Raw genomic sequence first — 15,569 nt, forward strand, 5'->3', positions numbered from 1 at the left:
GTTATGTTCAATTATACCCGACAATCTTCATGTTGTCATCTCTATTTCCAGATGTTCTGTTCTGTGAATCTTGTACACATTGTATTCCCATAAATATAATATAGATCCTCGATTGTGAAAGAAAATATCATGGCAATTTGTCTAGATTTAGGTAACTCCCATGCCTTCCTAACATGGGAAAGTGGCTCTTCACCAAAGCAAACAAAAGATTCAACGCCCAGTGCCCAATCTCAGCTCTTGGTCTTTTTCCCTGCCTTCTTGCCCAGCAGGTATGCTCTACCCAAAAAAAAAAAAGATACAACAACCACCTCCTCCGCTTAACCGTTGGCTTCGCATGGGTGAAATCTGCATGACGTGTAAAGAGGAAGGACCTAACCTCCTGCACAGTGCCTACAGACTGAAAATGGATAGGACTGACTTTGCCTTAAGGGTTGAACAAAACACAGCATATGAAGATGTAACTGCAGATGGTGGTTGAACCATCGTTAAGCGCATGTCGGTAGCACAAAACAGATTTATCTCGAAGCAGATCAGCCAAAAAGCTAGCCTGCCAACCAAACATAGAACCTTAACAACGCTGTTCCATGTATCTGAGTTTCCCAATGATGGAAGAAGAGATTGCATACACAACAAACACGGGGTGATAATCAATAAAGCAACCTGTTGTTCTAGTTTTTCTACAGTAACCTGGAATTCCCCTAACCCACATGATGAGCAGACAATATCATTCAAAGAACTGAAAAAACAAGGACATTGCAGAGGAAAATGGTAAACACAAATGTCAAACCACTCAAAAACCAATCTATCAGATCCACTGAGCAGCGTCTTCCCTGGCAGATCTAATAATAACACAGCCAGTGTCACCCTGCATCAGTTTAAGTCTCAAGCAATAGAGGTTCAATTTTCAATACACAGCTTCTCAGGCCGAATACCTTCACTCATTAGGATGTGTATTTTCTGCTGTAATCTCCTCCTTGACCTCCTTGTTCTTGTCTTTATCTTCTGAGATGAAGTCTGAACTGTCTTCAGCAACTGATAACCCATCATTATATTCTCCAGCCTTTGGTCCATTAAAGAGCTCATGATTTTCTAGTTCGGCTACTTTATCTTTGGCTTCACCCTTCAGAAGCTCCAACACCTCGAGCATGGTAGGTCTCTTCTCTGGCTGGCTCTGAGCACATATTAGAGCAACCAACACAACTCGCTTAAGCTCTTCCTCCACGTAATTTCCATTAATCCTTGGATCTGCCAGGTCGCTGAACTTCTGTTCACAGGCCAGTGGTAAAGCCCAGTCAGTGATCGTACGCTTTGTAGTGGCATTCAGTTTCTCAAGGGGTTTCTTCCCACTGGCAAGCTCAAGCAATAGGATTCCAAAACTATACACATCACAGCTCTCCGATGCCTTCCCTAGCATAGCATATTCCGGGGCCAAGTAGCCAAGAGTACCCTTAACTCTTGTTGTTACATGCGTCGCGCCATCAGGAATGAACTTTGCAAAACCAAAATCAGCAACTCGGGCCTTGAAATCAGAATCCAGCAAAACATTGCTGGCTTTGATGTCCCGATGAATGATATGTGGGATTGCACGGTGGTGAAGATACCTAGATTGACAAAAGAAAAGAATAAGCAATTAATGACACCTCTATACAGAGCCATAGCTAGAAAAAGAGTCTACTCTCGAACTACGGGACTTGATCATCTTTGACTCGAACTATAAAACTTCATGTAGATCTTTGATATAGTCAAAAGCAGAACCATCTTACAAAAAGAAAGCATGTGGTGAAACATACATCGGTAGTTTAGCTTAATTATAGAGCCAAAGTGCTCACTTGACCCCCTCATAACGGTTTAAATAAAACAAAAAAAGACAGGCAGGGTTGTTCAAAGCTTACGCAATTCCCTCCGCAGAACCTATTGCAATATTCATCCGCCTGTTCCAGTCAAGAAGGCATTCTGACGAGTGCTGCCCATGCAGGTGGGAGAGTAAGCTTAAATTTGGCATGTAATCATATACAATCAGACGCTCTTGCCCTTCTGCGCAATAGCCACGAAGGCTAAGCAAATTGTCATGCCGTACTCTTGCCAGTATCTCAACCTCAACAGCAAATTCCATTTCTGCTTTGTTGCTCCAGACCTTCAGCCTTTTCACCGCAATCTGCAAATATTTCACTTTAAGTATAGAAGCTACTCCACAAAATATTAAAATTTGGAGTAAAACACGGGTGCAAAGTCTTGAGATCCATTGTCATGTCTGAACACAAAAGGAGGATCTCTTTTGATGGTGATTGAACAAGCACACTGAAAAAAGCTTCGCCATAGGCACAAGCTGTCAACGTCACTAGAAGGAGGAGGAGGAGGAGGAGGACAAGGTAAATCAGAGAAGAGGGCTACTAAAGGGTCCATACCCTCCCTCTCAAAGATTGTGCAATTTTTACATGCTTCATAATATTTCCAATGTTGAGGAAACCTTTTATGGAAAACTCTGATTTCAGTTGACCATTGGTCAGGATGTCATACTAGCAAAGTCCAAAAAATTAATCACATCCTAGAAATGTGGAGATCTTTGGAGTTAAATCTAAGAGAACTGCATAGTGCCCCTTCTCCCTAGTCATCTTAGCCAGATTCAATCACCACCAAGAGCCCTATCCAAAGAGAGGAGTTCAATTACACCACACTTCATAAGTGGCCAAAACTATCATACATTATAACTCAGACTCTACCAACGTTGCAGTACTTCATCTAGTTCCACATCCTAGACAAAAGTCAAAATGTACAGGACTTCACTGGTCAAGATTAATTACTTTGGGAAAGCTTCATTCAGAACGGTGCACTAAACAATGTTTTTCTACTGAGCAAGAGATTTGGTGCCTTGTAATTTTGAATTTTTCATTGCAAGGAATCCAAGGATAAATAGGCATAACCAAATACCAATATAAAATCAAAAGAATCGCAACGAATTATAATGAAGCAATTCTCTCTTACTTGAGATCCATCCCATAACTGTCCCCAGTAAACGCTGCCAAAACCACCTTCTCCGAGCTTATTATCGTAATTAAAATTATTCGTAGCTGAATGTAATTCCTTCAATGAGAATATCCTCCAAGCCGGCTGCTTCTTGCGCCGTTGATTTCTGCGATTCAACTCGCACATCATACCATCATTACGCTACTATAGAAACCCAGAAGAAAAAGTACAGAAAGGCACCTCTCCAGAAAAATAAAGACATCAACATGAAAATGGGACATCGGTACACAAGTTCCTTTTTGTTTCAATCAAGTCAACCAATGGCTGTTGAGCTCAATTTGTCTCTGTCCATGGTCCTCTCCAATCAAAAAGAATAAAAATTTGCCATCTCCACCTTATACCAGTAACTAGACACTAGAGAGAGCATCAAAACAGAACTTTTCTCAAACGCCCATGTAAAAATCCGCGAAATCCGAATCGGATCAAGAATCCGAACCCTCCCCAGATCACATTTGACTCGGGCAAAAAGGAAAATCCAGACGGACCACGACTCATCCACTTCAAAACCCACCCAACAGATGAAGCAAACGACCCAGAAATCACACTACCAACCAGTTCCGGAACCAGCATAACAACAATCTAGTACAGGAAAAAGAGAGCGAGGCGAACTCACCGATCCAGTCCCTTCCCGCAACAGAACATGGGGCAAAACGCCATTTCCGCACCCGCCCCACCAATCAAAACCCACTGTCCCTTTCACCTTCCACCTCCGCCCCGAGCCCGGCTACAGCTCGTAACGGGTCCCCCTTCCTTCCTTCCTTCCTTCCTCCCTGCCGTTTCTCTCTCTAGAAACGGGAGGCCAGGTCAGCGGAGGAGAGAGAAAGAGCGAAGCAACCGCAACCGCAACCGCAACCGCAACCGAAGAAGAGATGCCAAACGTGAGACTCTCGAAAGCGAAGCAACTGCACTCAACATTTGCCCGTCCTCCCTTCCTTGCTTTCCTCGGAAAAAGCAGACACAAGCGAATGTCGCGCAGGCGCTGCTGTCTCGCTGGAGAAGAAAGGAAGTGTGTGAGCCAAGTCTCCTTCTCTCTCTTCCTCTCTCTCTCTCTCTAGAGTTTGGTTTTTGTCGGGTCTAGCTGGTTTCAATTTTCAAATTCGCCCCAGCTGGGCCCCCACGCAGGGGGACCATTTCTTAATTTTTAATCACATCTGTACCTGTTTTGCAAATTATTCAAATGACATGAAAGCAAGTTTAATGTTCGGTTCGTTTGTTGAATTTTATTTTTTTTTCCCTTTCTTTGATGAGATTTTCGTTAGGGCACAGTCTCTTTCACAGCATTGTCACGAGAATTTTAAAATAAAGATTGTTAAATCGTATGGAGGGTGTTTCGAATTTATATGTCCCGATATAGTTTTGGGATAAATGAAGTACAATACCCCGTGATTGATTGATTTGTTTATCTGTCTATACAATTTCATATTCAATTAATTAGATTGATACATTTTATAAATAGACCAGGGGCTCCTTTATAGAGTAGTCTCACCAAATCAAGGTTGTTTCCCATCAAAGAAGAGCCGTCTGCATTTGTCCACTGACGTGGCAAGCTTCTAGATCGTGTTTTTTATTTTCATGTGCCAATGCTTGTTAAGGGTGAGAATGATCCAGGTGACAGTTCTCACTTTGGAATTGAAAACTGCCCATTAAGGATCGGTTTTAAAAAATTGGAACCTACTTTCATGATGAACCTAATTTCTACAGAATTGCATCAATCAATTAATATCATGATGAACTTAATATCTACATAGAGCACTAAAAGCTTGTTCAACTTTAAATTCGGGTTGAATGGTGAGCCACACATTTTGATTAAGGATTATAAGCTATAGAGTGAAACAAATCAATGACACTCATTAGCGAAGAGCTTAATTTCTCCAAAGATCATGGTGTGGTCCTCTTAGAATTTCCCAACTCTGGAAACATGTAAAGAATTAGACTCTACATTAGAAATCATAATCTCCGCAAAAGCCTTTAGACATTTGATCCATCTTTTTTCAACATCAACATGACTTAATTATGGGGATGCCTAAGGAAAACCTAATTATGCTCTAAAACAAGCTATTGGCTCTTAATTTCGTATCATGACGATAAAGCATTGCAACATTTATGGACATCTCCGATCGGTCTCCTCCATCATTTTTGTTTGTTTATTTTGTTTTGACTATGAAAATAAGTAAATGGATTATTAAAATAAATAAAAAGTATTTGGGTTGATCCTATTACGCATCCAATAGACAAAATTAGTCAAAAATGTCCAATACTACAAATATATATACATATATATTGGTCGAAAAATTACAAAATAATTAAATAATTGAGTTGGAATTTCTTTATATATATACTCGTCTGGTGTAGGTGGGTGGGTAGACGATTCTACACTCAGAATTGAAAACCGAATTGATATTCATTGATTCTAGTAAATTGGTACCAAGAATCGAACCGAATCTCATAGGAATCGCTAATTCCGGGCTTGTCGAATCCAGTTTCAGGTAATTTCCGATTCCTTTGTACACCTCTAGTGTCCGTAGACTTTGTCCCCCTCCCCCAATTCCCTCATATTTTTATCTTTTCCAAGAGAGGGGAATACCTTATGTGTTTAACGTCATATGAAATAGTTTTAAGGTCATATTTAGCACCACATATTCAATGAATTAGATTTATATATTTTATACTCAATTCTGATTTCCTAATTTTTTAGGTCGGTCAAAAGCTAAATTCATTATTGGATATGTGGGATAGCAGTAAATTCCTAGGTTAGAGTGGTCTTCACATGCTTAGTGTCTTTTTTATACCAAAAAGTGATGATATTACATGCAGAATTTTAGAGATTTAGCCCTGCGAATATGATTATTGGGATTTGAGAAACATTGTCTCTCTATATTAAACTTCAAGGGTTTAGTTGAATAGTAAAATAACTAAGATTTTGCACCTTATAAAACATGAAATACACTTTTGATTCTCATTCCAACTATTAATTTGTAGTAAATTAGCTCGGAACATCACATGATTGCTCCGCTTATAAAAAGGAAAAGTTACTTATAATCCTTTTTCACGAGATAATCCGTCTACGACTTACATTGAACGGCATCAAGGATTTTCATGTACAAATTCACTTTCTACATGGTCCAAGATGCTAATTTGTCTTATTGCCAATGTGAGGGGAAAAAAAGAAATCCTAACTTCATTATTTAAATTCTCTCATTTGATTGGCTAGAGTTGGTCTTCCAAACCACACCAAAAAGTTTTTAAAGAAAGTAAAATTTAAAAAACCCATGGAGGACAGAGCAGGTATCTTATTGGGCCATGTGCTTCTTGATTGGCCACACTCACTTCCCCATTTCTAGGAACCAAATTAGCATTTTTTTTATTTTTTTTTTTGACAATGTCTATTATCAAGGAATAACTTAGTTTAATCCAAACGGTATCACCTGCAGTCGACTTGGTCCGAATCCTAAAATGTTGTTCCAAAGCCTTGAGTATTTCAATGAGATGAGTGATTGGATTAATATAAATTAGTAATAAAAATACTCGACCGTTCCAGTTGGGGAAGCAATTCCCCAATTAAAATATCAAAAGAAGGAAAAAAAAAAAATTCACTGGAGAAACGTGCCTGAAAAATATAATGAAAAAATTTAATTTGTTAATTGCACAGATAAATTGGTGAGGCAAGATAATGAATGCTTTGCTGGAGATTGGGACCGACAAAAATTCCATTGAATTGCGTGGGGCATTTTGCTTCAATTCATTTTTAAATAAATCGATTGAACGGACGTTGGAAGGGACAAATGTGGATAGGGGTATTGATTAATATTCAGTTGATGCGATTAATTAAACCACTCAATTCAAATTAAGCAAATATTTCACTGAAGGGACATGTTTTTTCTTAATTCAATGACTTTTCTTTCTTTCTTTTGCATTGGACGTTCGTGCTCCTTAAAGTAAGATCTCTTCCTTTTTTATTTTTTGTGATATAGAAAAGAGGAGATGATATAATTACTTAAACCTTTCTCCCTACTTTATACATTACAACCATATCCTTCCTTTGAAGTCCATTACAAGTTCATCTTTTTTGCATAGAGATCTCTTTCAAATTATTAGTGTAGCTATCAAAATTGTGAGTGTAAGCATGTAGGTACCCAATCCATGTGGTAGCATTATGGCTCTTAGCTATTGTTCTAGAGAATGTACTCAGCTTGGCCCATTCCTCTAAAGAAATTTTTATGAGATCCCTATTAAATAACTTTTTTTTTTTTGGTAAAGGTAAGTATAGTATAGATTTTGCGAAGAAGAATACAAGGGGCGGAGGCCTGGCACCAACAAAAAATAGACACTCAAGAAGACAATAGTCTAAGCAAGTGTAGGGGTACCGTGGTTCCCAACAAACATAACAAACGACGAAAAGAAAGAAAGGAAGACTAAAAACAAACTAAAGAACTGCCATCAATCAAAGAGAGAAGGATGAAGATCCCAGCTCTGTTGAAGTCTTTTATTCTTTGGAATGTTAGCAACATGCTTAAACGTCATAGCTTTATCTTTAATCACCTTCGGAGGTGCATCTTCATTGCCGGAAGAAAAAGGTTTGATTGCGAAAAAGCACATTGTTACGCTCTTTCCATATGATGTAGCACATCGCACCAAAACTAAAGTGAGCCATAGTTTGATAAAAGCTTTTACCCACAAACCACTCAGATGCCCATACAAGATTCTCCATCCACTGCTTGTTTTGCCAAACAAGGTTAAATTTTGCTGCCCAAAAAGAAACAAGGGTACTCGAAATGTGACAAGCAAAGAACAAGAAGGGGGCAATTGGTAGGCAAAATTCTACCATGAGAGATAAGCAACACCTGAGTTGGCAGTCGATTGCAAGTGATAAGCCAAAGATGAGTTTGATATCTTGGGGGCAAGGAAGTGCTCCAAATAAAGGAGGCCCAAGTGGCAGCATTGCCCTTTGGCCGAATCAACTCCCAAGTAGAGGCGGAGGAAAAACGACCAGAGGGGTGGGGCAGCCAATGAAAGCGATCATCTTCTTGGTTAAACACCGGGAGGGGATTCCACCAATTGGCCAAGATGTTGATCACGTACCAGCCCATGGGCGTGGTAAATCCTTCAAGCAATCGTCGCTAGTCGGGAGATACCGGAGTGGTATATATCTTGGTTGGAGAAGATCCTGTATAAAGGGCCATTTGGTTGGAGAAGATCCTATTGAATAACATTTTGACTTCTAGTTTTGGCAAAAAGATAATCATCGAGTCATTTTCTTTCCAGACGCCACATATAAAGAAACCTACCAACAATGAAGAAGAGCTGAATAGGTCCGTATGGCAAATGATTGGAAATTCAAGAACTATACATAAAAAGATATTGTTAACAGGTATTCCCAAAAGACACACACTAGCTATAGTAAAGACATATTTTGATATCCCAATTATTAATTATAGCGACTGGGGCACCTGTTGACAATTTAATCTTTATATAAATCCCATCAATATATTTCCTTAGTACAGAGGATTTGTAAAGATGAGCTATTTTTGCGTACAAATATCTATTATTTTTGTTGCCATTACCTGCCTAGAAATATCAAAACAAGGGCTCCTTTTCTTTTGTTAACATGATAAAGCCATGACGAAATGTTGAATGTTGGTGTGTTTTTCCAGAATAAGGCATGCATGCATTGCTCGACTTTGTCTGGTTCTCTCTGGTTTATGAATGCTTCTCATTCCTCATCGCAAGTGACAGGTGAATAATAAGGACGTTGGGAGTGGGAGGTGGGTAACGAGATTCGATCACATCTCTCTGAAAGTACATGAAAATGACAAAGAGTGTGATCGCGGTAACGTAGATTAGACGAATATTTAAGACCAACTTCCAACGCATTGCAAAGCTCGGTAATTAAGTCGGTAGGAATTAGGGTTCAGGGATTTAGGTTTGATTTTTCAGTTCATGGAAATTATAGTTTTCGACTAGGGATTTGTTTAAATTGGGCATTTGTCGATCTCCTAAATCGTGTAATATTTTCCCGTCCTTTTTTGTCTTTAAAGAAAGTTTCTTATCTTGGATTTCAAGAGCAGCAAGTTGATGGCCTACTTGGATACCCCGCCACTCATTGCATAAGGCTCCAAATTCTCTGGGCTGGTATGCCTACCAATGATTGATGTCAGAGAAGAGTGCGAATATATTATAAGTTTCTAATTCCTACAAGACAAAAACTGCTCCTAAATCATACTATTGTGCTACTCTCGATGTCTTTACCAAATTTGAAAGACAAGACAAAAAAACTGTGAAATTCAGACATGCTAGTACATTTCTTCCTTCTCTTTTTCGCTCATTTGGCCTTTGTCTTTATTTCAACTGTTGAGTTAGCTTTTACTACCGGGAAAGTAGTGAATTTGAAGATTGTCTTCAATTTGGTTTCTGGGTTTATCATTCTTTTTACAGCTGCCACACAAAGACAAAGATCAGCAGCCTCTGAAAAACCAAAATTCTATTCAAAGTGGATATCTTTATTTAGTTGTTTTCTTTTTGTTTTGAAGAAGAGGAATGCTACCGAATTCACGCTTTTGCAGGGCCCATAATTGTGCTGAAGTAGGCCCAATTTGGGGCATGATTCTCCAAGAAGCAAAGGCAAAGCTGCTGGTGCAGACCCACAATTGGACCTATCCTAAACTTTCCTTTGTATTGTAGATAAAGCCTCTTCATAAGCCCAACTTTTCTTTTTCCCCTGGAAATGCAGATCTCAGTAGTGCTTTTGGAATGTATTACATCTTTTCAATGTGCATAATGTATACCGGGATAAGGGTACTTGTTTACAAGTTGCTCGATAGGACTGAGTCGAAAATGAGACTAAGATGGTACGGCAGGAGGGTGAATATCATCGGTCTAGGATTACTGCATTGTGATATTTCAGAGAGTATTGAAAAGAAAAATCTCATATGATTTTTATTGTCATATCGGAGACCAAAATTCGAAATTGAAGACTCTATTGTTCGTAGATGCTACTTCTCTAGGAAAAAGTCAACAGTCTTCGCCTTCATAAAACAATTAAAAATAGTATGACGATGTATTATACAGGCCTAAAAGACTTTTTTACGAGAAAAGTGGGATAACTACGATCGAAGCTATCAAAAACGGAGGCAAAACCAGAAGAGAACGACAGTGGGCTCCGACAGACGATGACGCTTGAGCTGTTCTTGTCATGTCCCCATCGGCATCGTTTCCTTCGGACGTGTGTCGCACGGTTCTTGCGGACCCGCTTCTTGCTGCGGCGGCATCGCACAAGCCGATGCCCAAATCATGAGAAGAGCCCGAACCATCTTCGAAGCCGCCGCCCGCATCGTAGCAGAGTCCTGAGTTGTTGTAGAGCCTCAGTTTCCTCTTCATCCTCCAGACCGTCTCCTTCCCAAATGGGATCGGACCCGTCAGTTGGTTGTCGTTCAGCCTCAGCTCCGCGATGCTCCTCAAGTTCCAAAAGCTCTCCGGTATCGAGCCACTCAGGCGGTTCCGGTCAAGGTGGAGCACGCGCAGGCTCGGCAACCGGCCTAGCGATTCGGGGATCGGTCCGTGCAGGTTCATGTCTGATAGTACTAGAATCGTTAGAACGTTCATACCAGCGAAGGCGTCATCCGGTATGGTTACGGATTCCATCGGGTTTCCTTTCAGCACGAGTGCTTCGAGAGAAGTCATGTCCTTGAGCGACTCGGGGAATGGACCCGAAAGGCCATTGTAGCTCAGGTCCAACAAAATGAGGTCTCGGAGACGGTTGATCGACTCGGGGATAGGACCGGTGAGGTAATTGTGGCTGAGGTCGATTTTGATCAACGAGAGGCATGTTCCTAGGGACGGCGGGATCAGACCGGTTAAGAGGTTCTGGTTCAGGTCCAGCACACTCAAGGACGGGAAGCCGAAGCCCGGTATCGACCCGGTCAGTTTATTTCCGCTCAAATCGAGCGACCTTAAACCGGCGACCCGACCCAGAGAACCCGGTATCGAACCATTGAGGTCGTTCTTGTGGAGATCAAGGACCCTCAAGCGGGTCAAGTTCCCAATTTCACTAGGAATTGGACCCACATGCCCATTTTCCCTAAGCACCAAAGTTTGCAATGTGGAGCCAAGTTTGCCCAGGAATGCCGGGATCGGCTGAGGATTGTAGCTGAAGCAGCGGTAAAAGAACAAGGTCCTGAGGTGAGGCAGCCTGGTCACGGCCGGTGAGATGTAGGACCAGGCTGGGTCGCAGGTCGGGAACGCGGTGTCATCCGACAGTTCCCGAACGAGAGCGACACGACATGGTACACACCATGCTTGTCGGGCATGCACTCGATGCCGTGCCACCGGCCCCGGCACACGTCTACGATGCCCGCGGCCCACTCGTTCCCCGTGGCGCGCATGACGTCGTACACGGCCTCCTGCTCCCGGGGGTCGGTCCGGGCCCCATTCTTCGGCCCGTTCTGTGGGGTGTCGACGAGGCCGGAGTCCGAGGGGATCACGGTGAAGGGCGCGGCGAGAGGCGCTAGACAAAAGAGGAGGATTGGGAGGAAAAGATGGAGTTTCATCTTAATGGGGAAGGAGGAAGGAATAAAGGAGGGAGAGAGTGATCGTTGATGGAACTGCGTGTGTGCGGGGATTTGTTATAAGGAGGGAATGGGAGGATGAGATTGAATAAGGTTGGTGCGGACATTGAAGTGAGCTAGTTATAGGAATCACGAGGATGGAGAGGAAACGAAATAAATGCGTGGATTTCTCGAAGCATTCAATGAGTTTCACGGGACTTTTGCTCGGCCGGGCCTTCGAGGTCCTCGTCTAACTGGGCTTGCAATGTCCAAAATAGTCAACAGCCACGTAGGACGGCCGGCACGTAAAATTTTAGAACTAAGTTAGCAAAATCGAAAAGTTTTAAACTGAATTGGCATTCATATAATAGATTTATGATTGATTAAGAAATTTTTCCTTAACGACTAGGCCTAGAAATTTGGCAAATCATATGGCCAACAAGAATCGAAGCGATCAGACATGATTAGATTGAAAGAGTTTTTGCAAATCTTAGATCCAACAAATATTTTGCACACGTTTTCATTGTGCCCAATTGTTAAAGGTAAGTACTATTTGTACGCTACGGAGCATTAATACTCTCTGAAAGTTTTCATGTTGTGTTGGGCATTCCAATACATGTTCAACACTCGATCAACACATGTCGGAAAATTTGACATCTAGTCAACTTTCTTAATACCCTTTAACACTCGAGTCCGGAATTCTGACATGCAAATTCGGAATTTCAACACATATAGAGTCAATTTTAATTTTTTTAATAAATAATAGGTCAAAATGTAAATGTGTAAAATAATAAAGGGAGAAGAAAAAGACCTGATATTTTCTTCTCTTCCGACTCTCACTTCCCATGACACAAATTTATCACCCAAGTTTATTTTTTTCTCTTCTCTAATGACATTGGCATGCGAGTGCAAAGTATGAATTGATTGTTTTTTGTCAAATTAAAATAATGAATAATATTAAATATTTGTGGATTAATTTTTTTGTAAATTCATTTTATGCTTTATTATTTATTTATTTATAAATTTGAATCAAATTAATTTGATTCAAATAATCATAAAAATGATCATTTATCGTGTATATATAATATATAATATATCACAACGTATCAGAATTCTTTATTTTTTGAGAAACGATGTGTCAGCGTATCGTATTGTGTCGCATATCGCGTGTCAGTATTGGTGCTACTTAGTTGTATGGGACAATAAGGAAACAATCTCGTTCAAAATCATGTTTAAACAACAGCCCCCAATCAATTGTATATGCATCTCATACATGCACCAAACTTTTTATCGATTCGAACTGGACTCAAGTTGGTGTTTTACAATCGTTTCGAGTATCAGAATTCACCAAAAGTAGCCTGGAGTAAATCAGACTTGCTGGATAAGGAGAAGAGATGTCGGGTAAAGTGTTAGAAGCAAAGTTTCGTACTTTGAAAATGGCTTATAAAGCACAGCAGAAGAGCATTCTAATGACCAAAGAAGGTCGGACCAATGGGTACGTGACTGGATAAAGATTTCAATGGTTATTTTGAAGTTTAGAAGCCCTTAGTAAAAAAAACACATATCAAAGTGGTGGGTGGCACTTATGAAGTTCATGATCGACGCTCTCTCGGTCGAATGGAATTCGGTTTCATTCCAGAGTCGAGTGATTTCTGATTGTTATTCTTTATAAAGAGGTTGAATATTTGCAATGATGGAAAAGGAGTGATACAGTGTTGCGAGAGAAGCTAGAGTCTATTGATGCATTTCTGGAAGCATGGACTAGGAAGTAGCACCATTGTATGGGCCGCTACGGCTCCAGAATTATGGAGCGGATTGCGGCCTTTTTGGAATCGTTAGAGCTAGGAGAATGGAGTAGGCTAAGTGAAAGACTGGGTAACTGAAAATCTGATTCGTACTTCTTTTATCTCTATTTGTTTGTGTTCTTTTTTTTGTTTCATGAAACACAATTTCTGTTCTTTTGTTAGGAGAATAAAAAAAAATATAGAAACGCGTTTGTTTACACTTTTTGTTTTGAAAACAGATTTGGAATGTAAACAATAAATAATAAAAAGCTTGTTTTCGGTTCCTAGAAACACTTCGAGAAACAATTTTCCCTCTCATGTTTTTTCCTTCTTCTTTTTTCTTCTTCTTTTTCTTTAACCGGCCATCGAGGGCCGACGACCTCGCCAAAGTGTCGCGGCCCCCAACAAGGCCAACCTTGCACCGACAGGCGAGCTCAAGCTCGCCCCCACCGCGAGGCTTGGCCTCACCTGTGGGCCGACGAGCCTCACTATGGCTGGGCGAGGCCGTCGACTCTCGTCAATCGGTCACCGGCCATGGCTAAGACCGACAACCAGCCAAAAGGAAGAAAAATGAAAAAAATAAAAATAAAATAAAAATATTTAAAAATTAAAAGAAACAAAAAAAAATTATACAAATTTACCAAACGTATTTATGTTCTTTTCTATTCCGAAACATAAATTTTGTGCAGTTACCAAATGCGTTCTTCTATTAAAAAATTGTTCCCGTAACAAAAATATATTTTTTTTTTTTCTATTTCTATTCCATGAAATAATTTTGAACGAAACATTATCAAACACACCCTTAGATTCTTTCGAGTCTTTTTGGTAAAAGACTGTGATTTTGCATAAGTGTATATGTTTCCGTAGCATTATTGCATTTCTACATACGGTCCATCACTAATTTGCGCAATTTTTTTTAAGGTTCCTAAAATAATCAGTTCACCCCCTCCTTATTATCGTGCACATTCTGCACACATGATGAATCTAATGAATATAAGGATGATATGAGTTTACATCAAATTTGTTTGTCGTGAAGAATTTATTAGCCTCACGCAGTTTTCCATCTTCATGTTTCACGATTATCTAATCATTTCAAAAGAAGTGTCGTTCGTATAAATCAGTGATTTGATATCAATTATTAACACATTGGTGGTGTTACGGCGATGAATTTCCTTACCTTAGACATTAGAGTTACGGATAGTGTCGTGTTGCTATAATTTGAATTGGACATTTCTCATGGAGTGTGGAGAACGGTAAATATTAAAATTAGTTTGCCCCACCATGTGGGGATATATAATCTTGCCATCTCCATGCCATCTCATTGGAAGGACATGCGCCTTAATTGCACCTGATTACATGCATGCTTCCGCTACAACAACTTTACGACATTTCGTGGTAACAACGTAATAAAGATCGCATAAAAAAAAGAAAGAGATATTTTCTATGCTAAAAAATGAAAGTCATACACACTATATACTAGTTATAGAAAACCTAGCCATATGATTATTCAAACATTATTTACTTAAAAACGATTGTTTGTATCGCTTCAAATTATTAATTAATGAAAAATATTTTCATTTATCAATAATAATATGTGTCTAAAATATTTTGCGGACGATGAAATTTTTTTCATTTATTTATTTTTCATAAGTGATATAAGTTAAGATATTTTTCAAATACTTCATATTTTTCGTTTATTTATTTTTCATAAGTGTTATAAGTTAAAATATTCTTCAAAGTCTACCATTTTTGACGACATAAACGATTTTTTTTTCATTTTCACTGTTTTAGACCCTGCTTCTAGAAACATGCGAATTCCTAGGACATCCCGATTCGTTTATCGCTTGTCGGCTAATATAAGTACGGAAGAAGTCGGCTGAAAAGTCGGTTGTCTTATCACTGGCTCGTTTCCTCGTCTCGAGGGCTGCCCAAAAGCGCGTGTCGGTCAGCTTTGGCTTTGGCTTCCGCTTCTGGAGTGTCTCGTGGGCGACCTATTATTTTGGTAACTTGGATGAGAAAAAGAAGCTATTGAAAGAATTCAAAAATTTAACAAAGAAAAACCAATCCAAGTTAAACGTTGTTGGCGATCTAATTGTGTTTGATTAAAAGAAATAGTTCACACAACATGATTTACCGCTTTCCATGATTTGGTTTAGTCTCCAATTTTTATGCAATTTCAATGAGCCATAATCTATATGGTAGTACCTAGACCAGATGAGCG

The 15,569-nt window shown here is 39.8% G+C and overlaps 2 protein-coding genes across 3 annotated transcripts; both read right to left on the reverse strand.

Annotated features, from left to right (window-relative positions):
- Positions 1–562: 562 nt before the first annotated feature.
- Positions 563–4,064, reverse strand: LOC120287676 (PTI1-like tyrosine-protein kinase At3g15890). 2 transcript variants are annotated; one of them, XM_039300855.1, is made up of 4 exons: positions 3,638–4,064; positions 2,983–3,130; positions 1,893–2,155; positions 563–1,601 (listed from the first exon to the last, which is right to left on the reverse strand). In XM_039300855.1, exons 1-4 carry the CDS (start codon positions 3,679–3,681, stop codon positions 935–937), a joined length of 1,122 nt encoding a protein of 373 aa, XP_039156789.1. In that variant the 5' UTR covers positions 3,682–4,064; the 3' UTR covers positions 563–934. The 2 variants fall into 2 exon arrangements, with proteins under 2 accessions (XP_039156789.1, XP_039156790.1); XM_039300856.1 differs by lacking the exon at positions 3,638–4,064 and adding an exon at positions 3,205–3,586.
- Positions 4,065–9,929: 5,865 nt separating this feature from the next.
- LOC120287796 (protein TOO MANY MOUTHS-like) lies at positions 9,930–11,634 on the reverse strand. The gene is given in 2 exon segments (XM_039301183.1): positions 9,930–11,279; positions 11,282–11,634. Coding segments are annotated over 2 exon segments (1,461 nt in total). The 5' UTR covers positions 11,568–11,634; the 3' UTR covers positions 9,930–10,104.
- Positions 11,635–15,569: the final 3,935 nt, after the last annotated feature.

This window comes from Eucalyptus grandis, chromosome 8 (genome assembly GCF_016545825.1).
Source record: "Eucalyptus grandis isolate ANBG69807.140 chromosome 8, ASM1654582v1, whole genome shotgun sequence".
Classification (NCBI taxonomy): domain Eukaryota; kingdom Viridiplantae; phylum Streptophyta; class Magnoliopsida; order Myrtales; family Myrtaceae; genus Eucalyptus; species Eucalyptus grandis.

Bases quoted from the DNA above. Each gene is read 5' to 3' on its own strand.
- LOC120287676 (XM_039300855.1), bottom strand. From the start codon at position 3,681: ATGGCGTTTTGCCCCATGTTCTGTTGCGGGAAGGGACTGGATCG. The intron at 3,131-3,637 runs GTGAGTTCGCCT...GTTGAATCGCAG, and splicing joins TGCGGGAAGGGACTGGATCG to AAATCAACGGCGCAAGAAGC. The intron at 1,602-1,892 runs GTAAGCTTTGAA...TTGTCAATCTAG, and splicing joins GGTTCTGCGGAGGGAATTGC to GTATCTTCACCACCGTGCAA.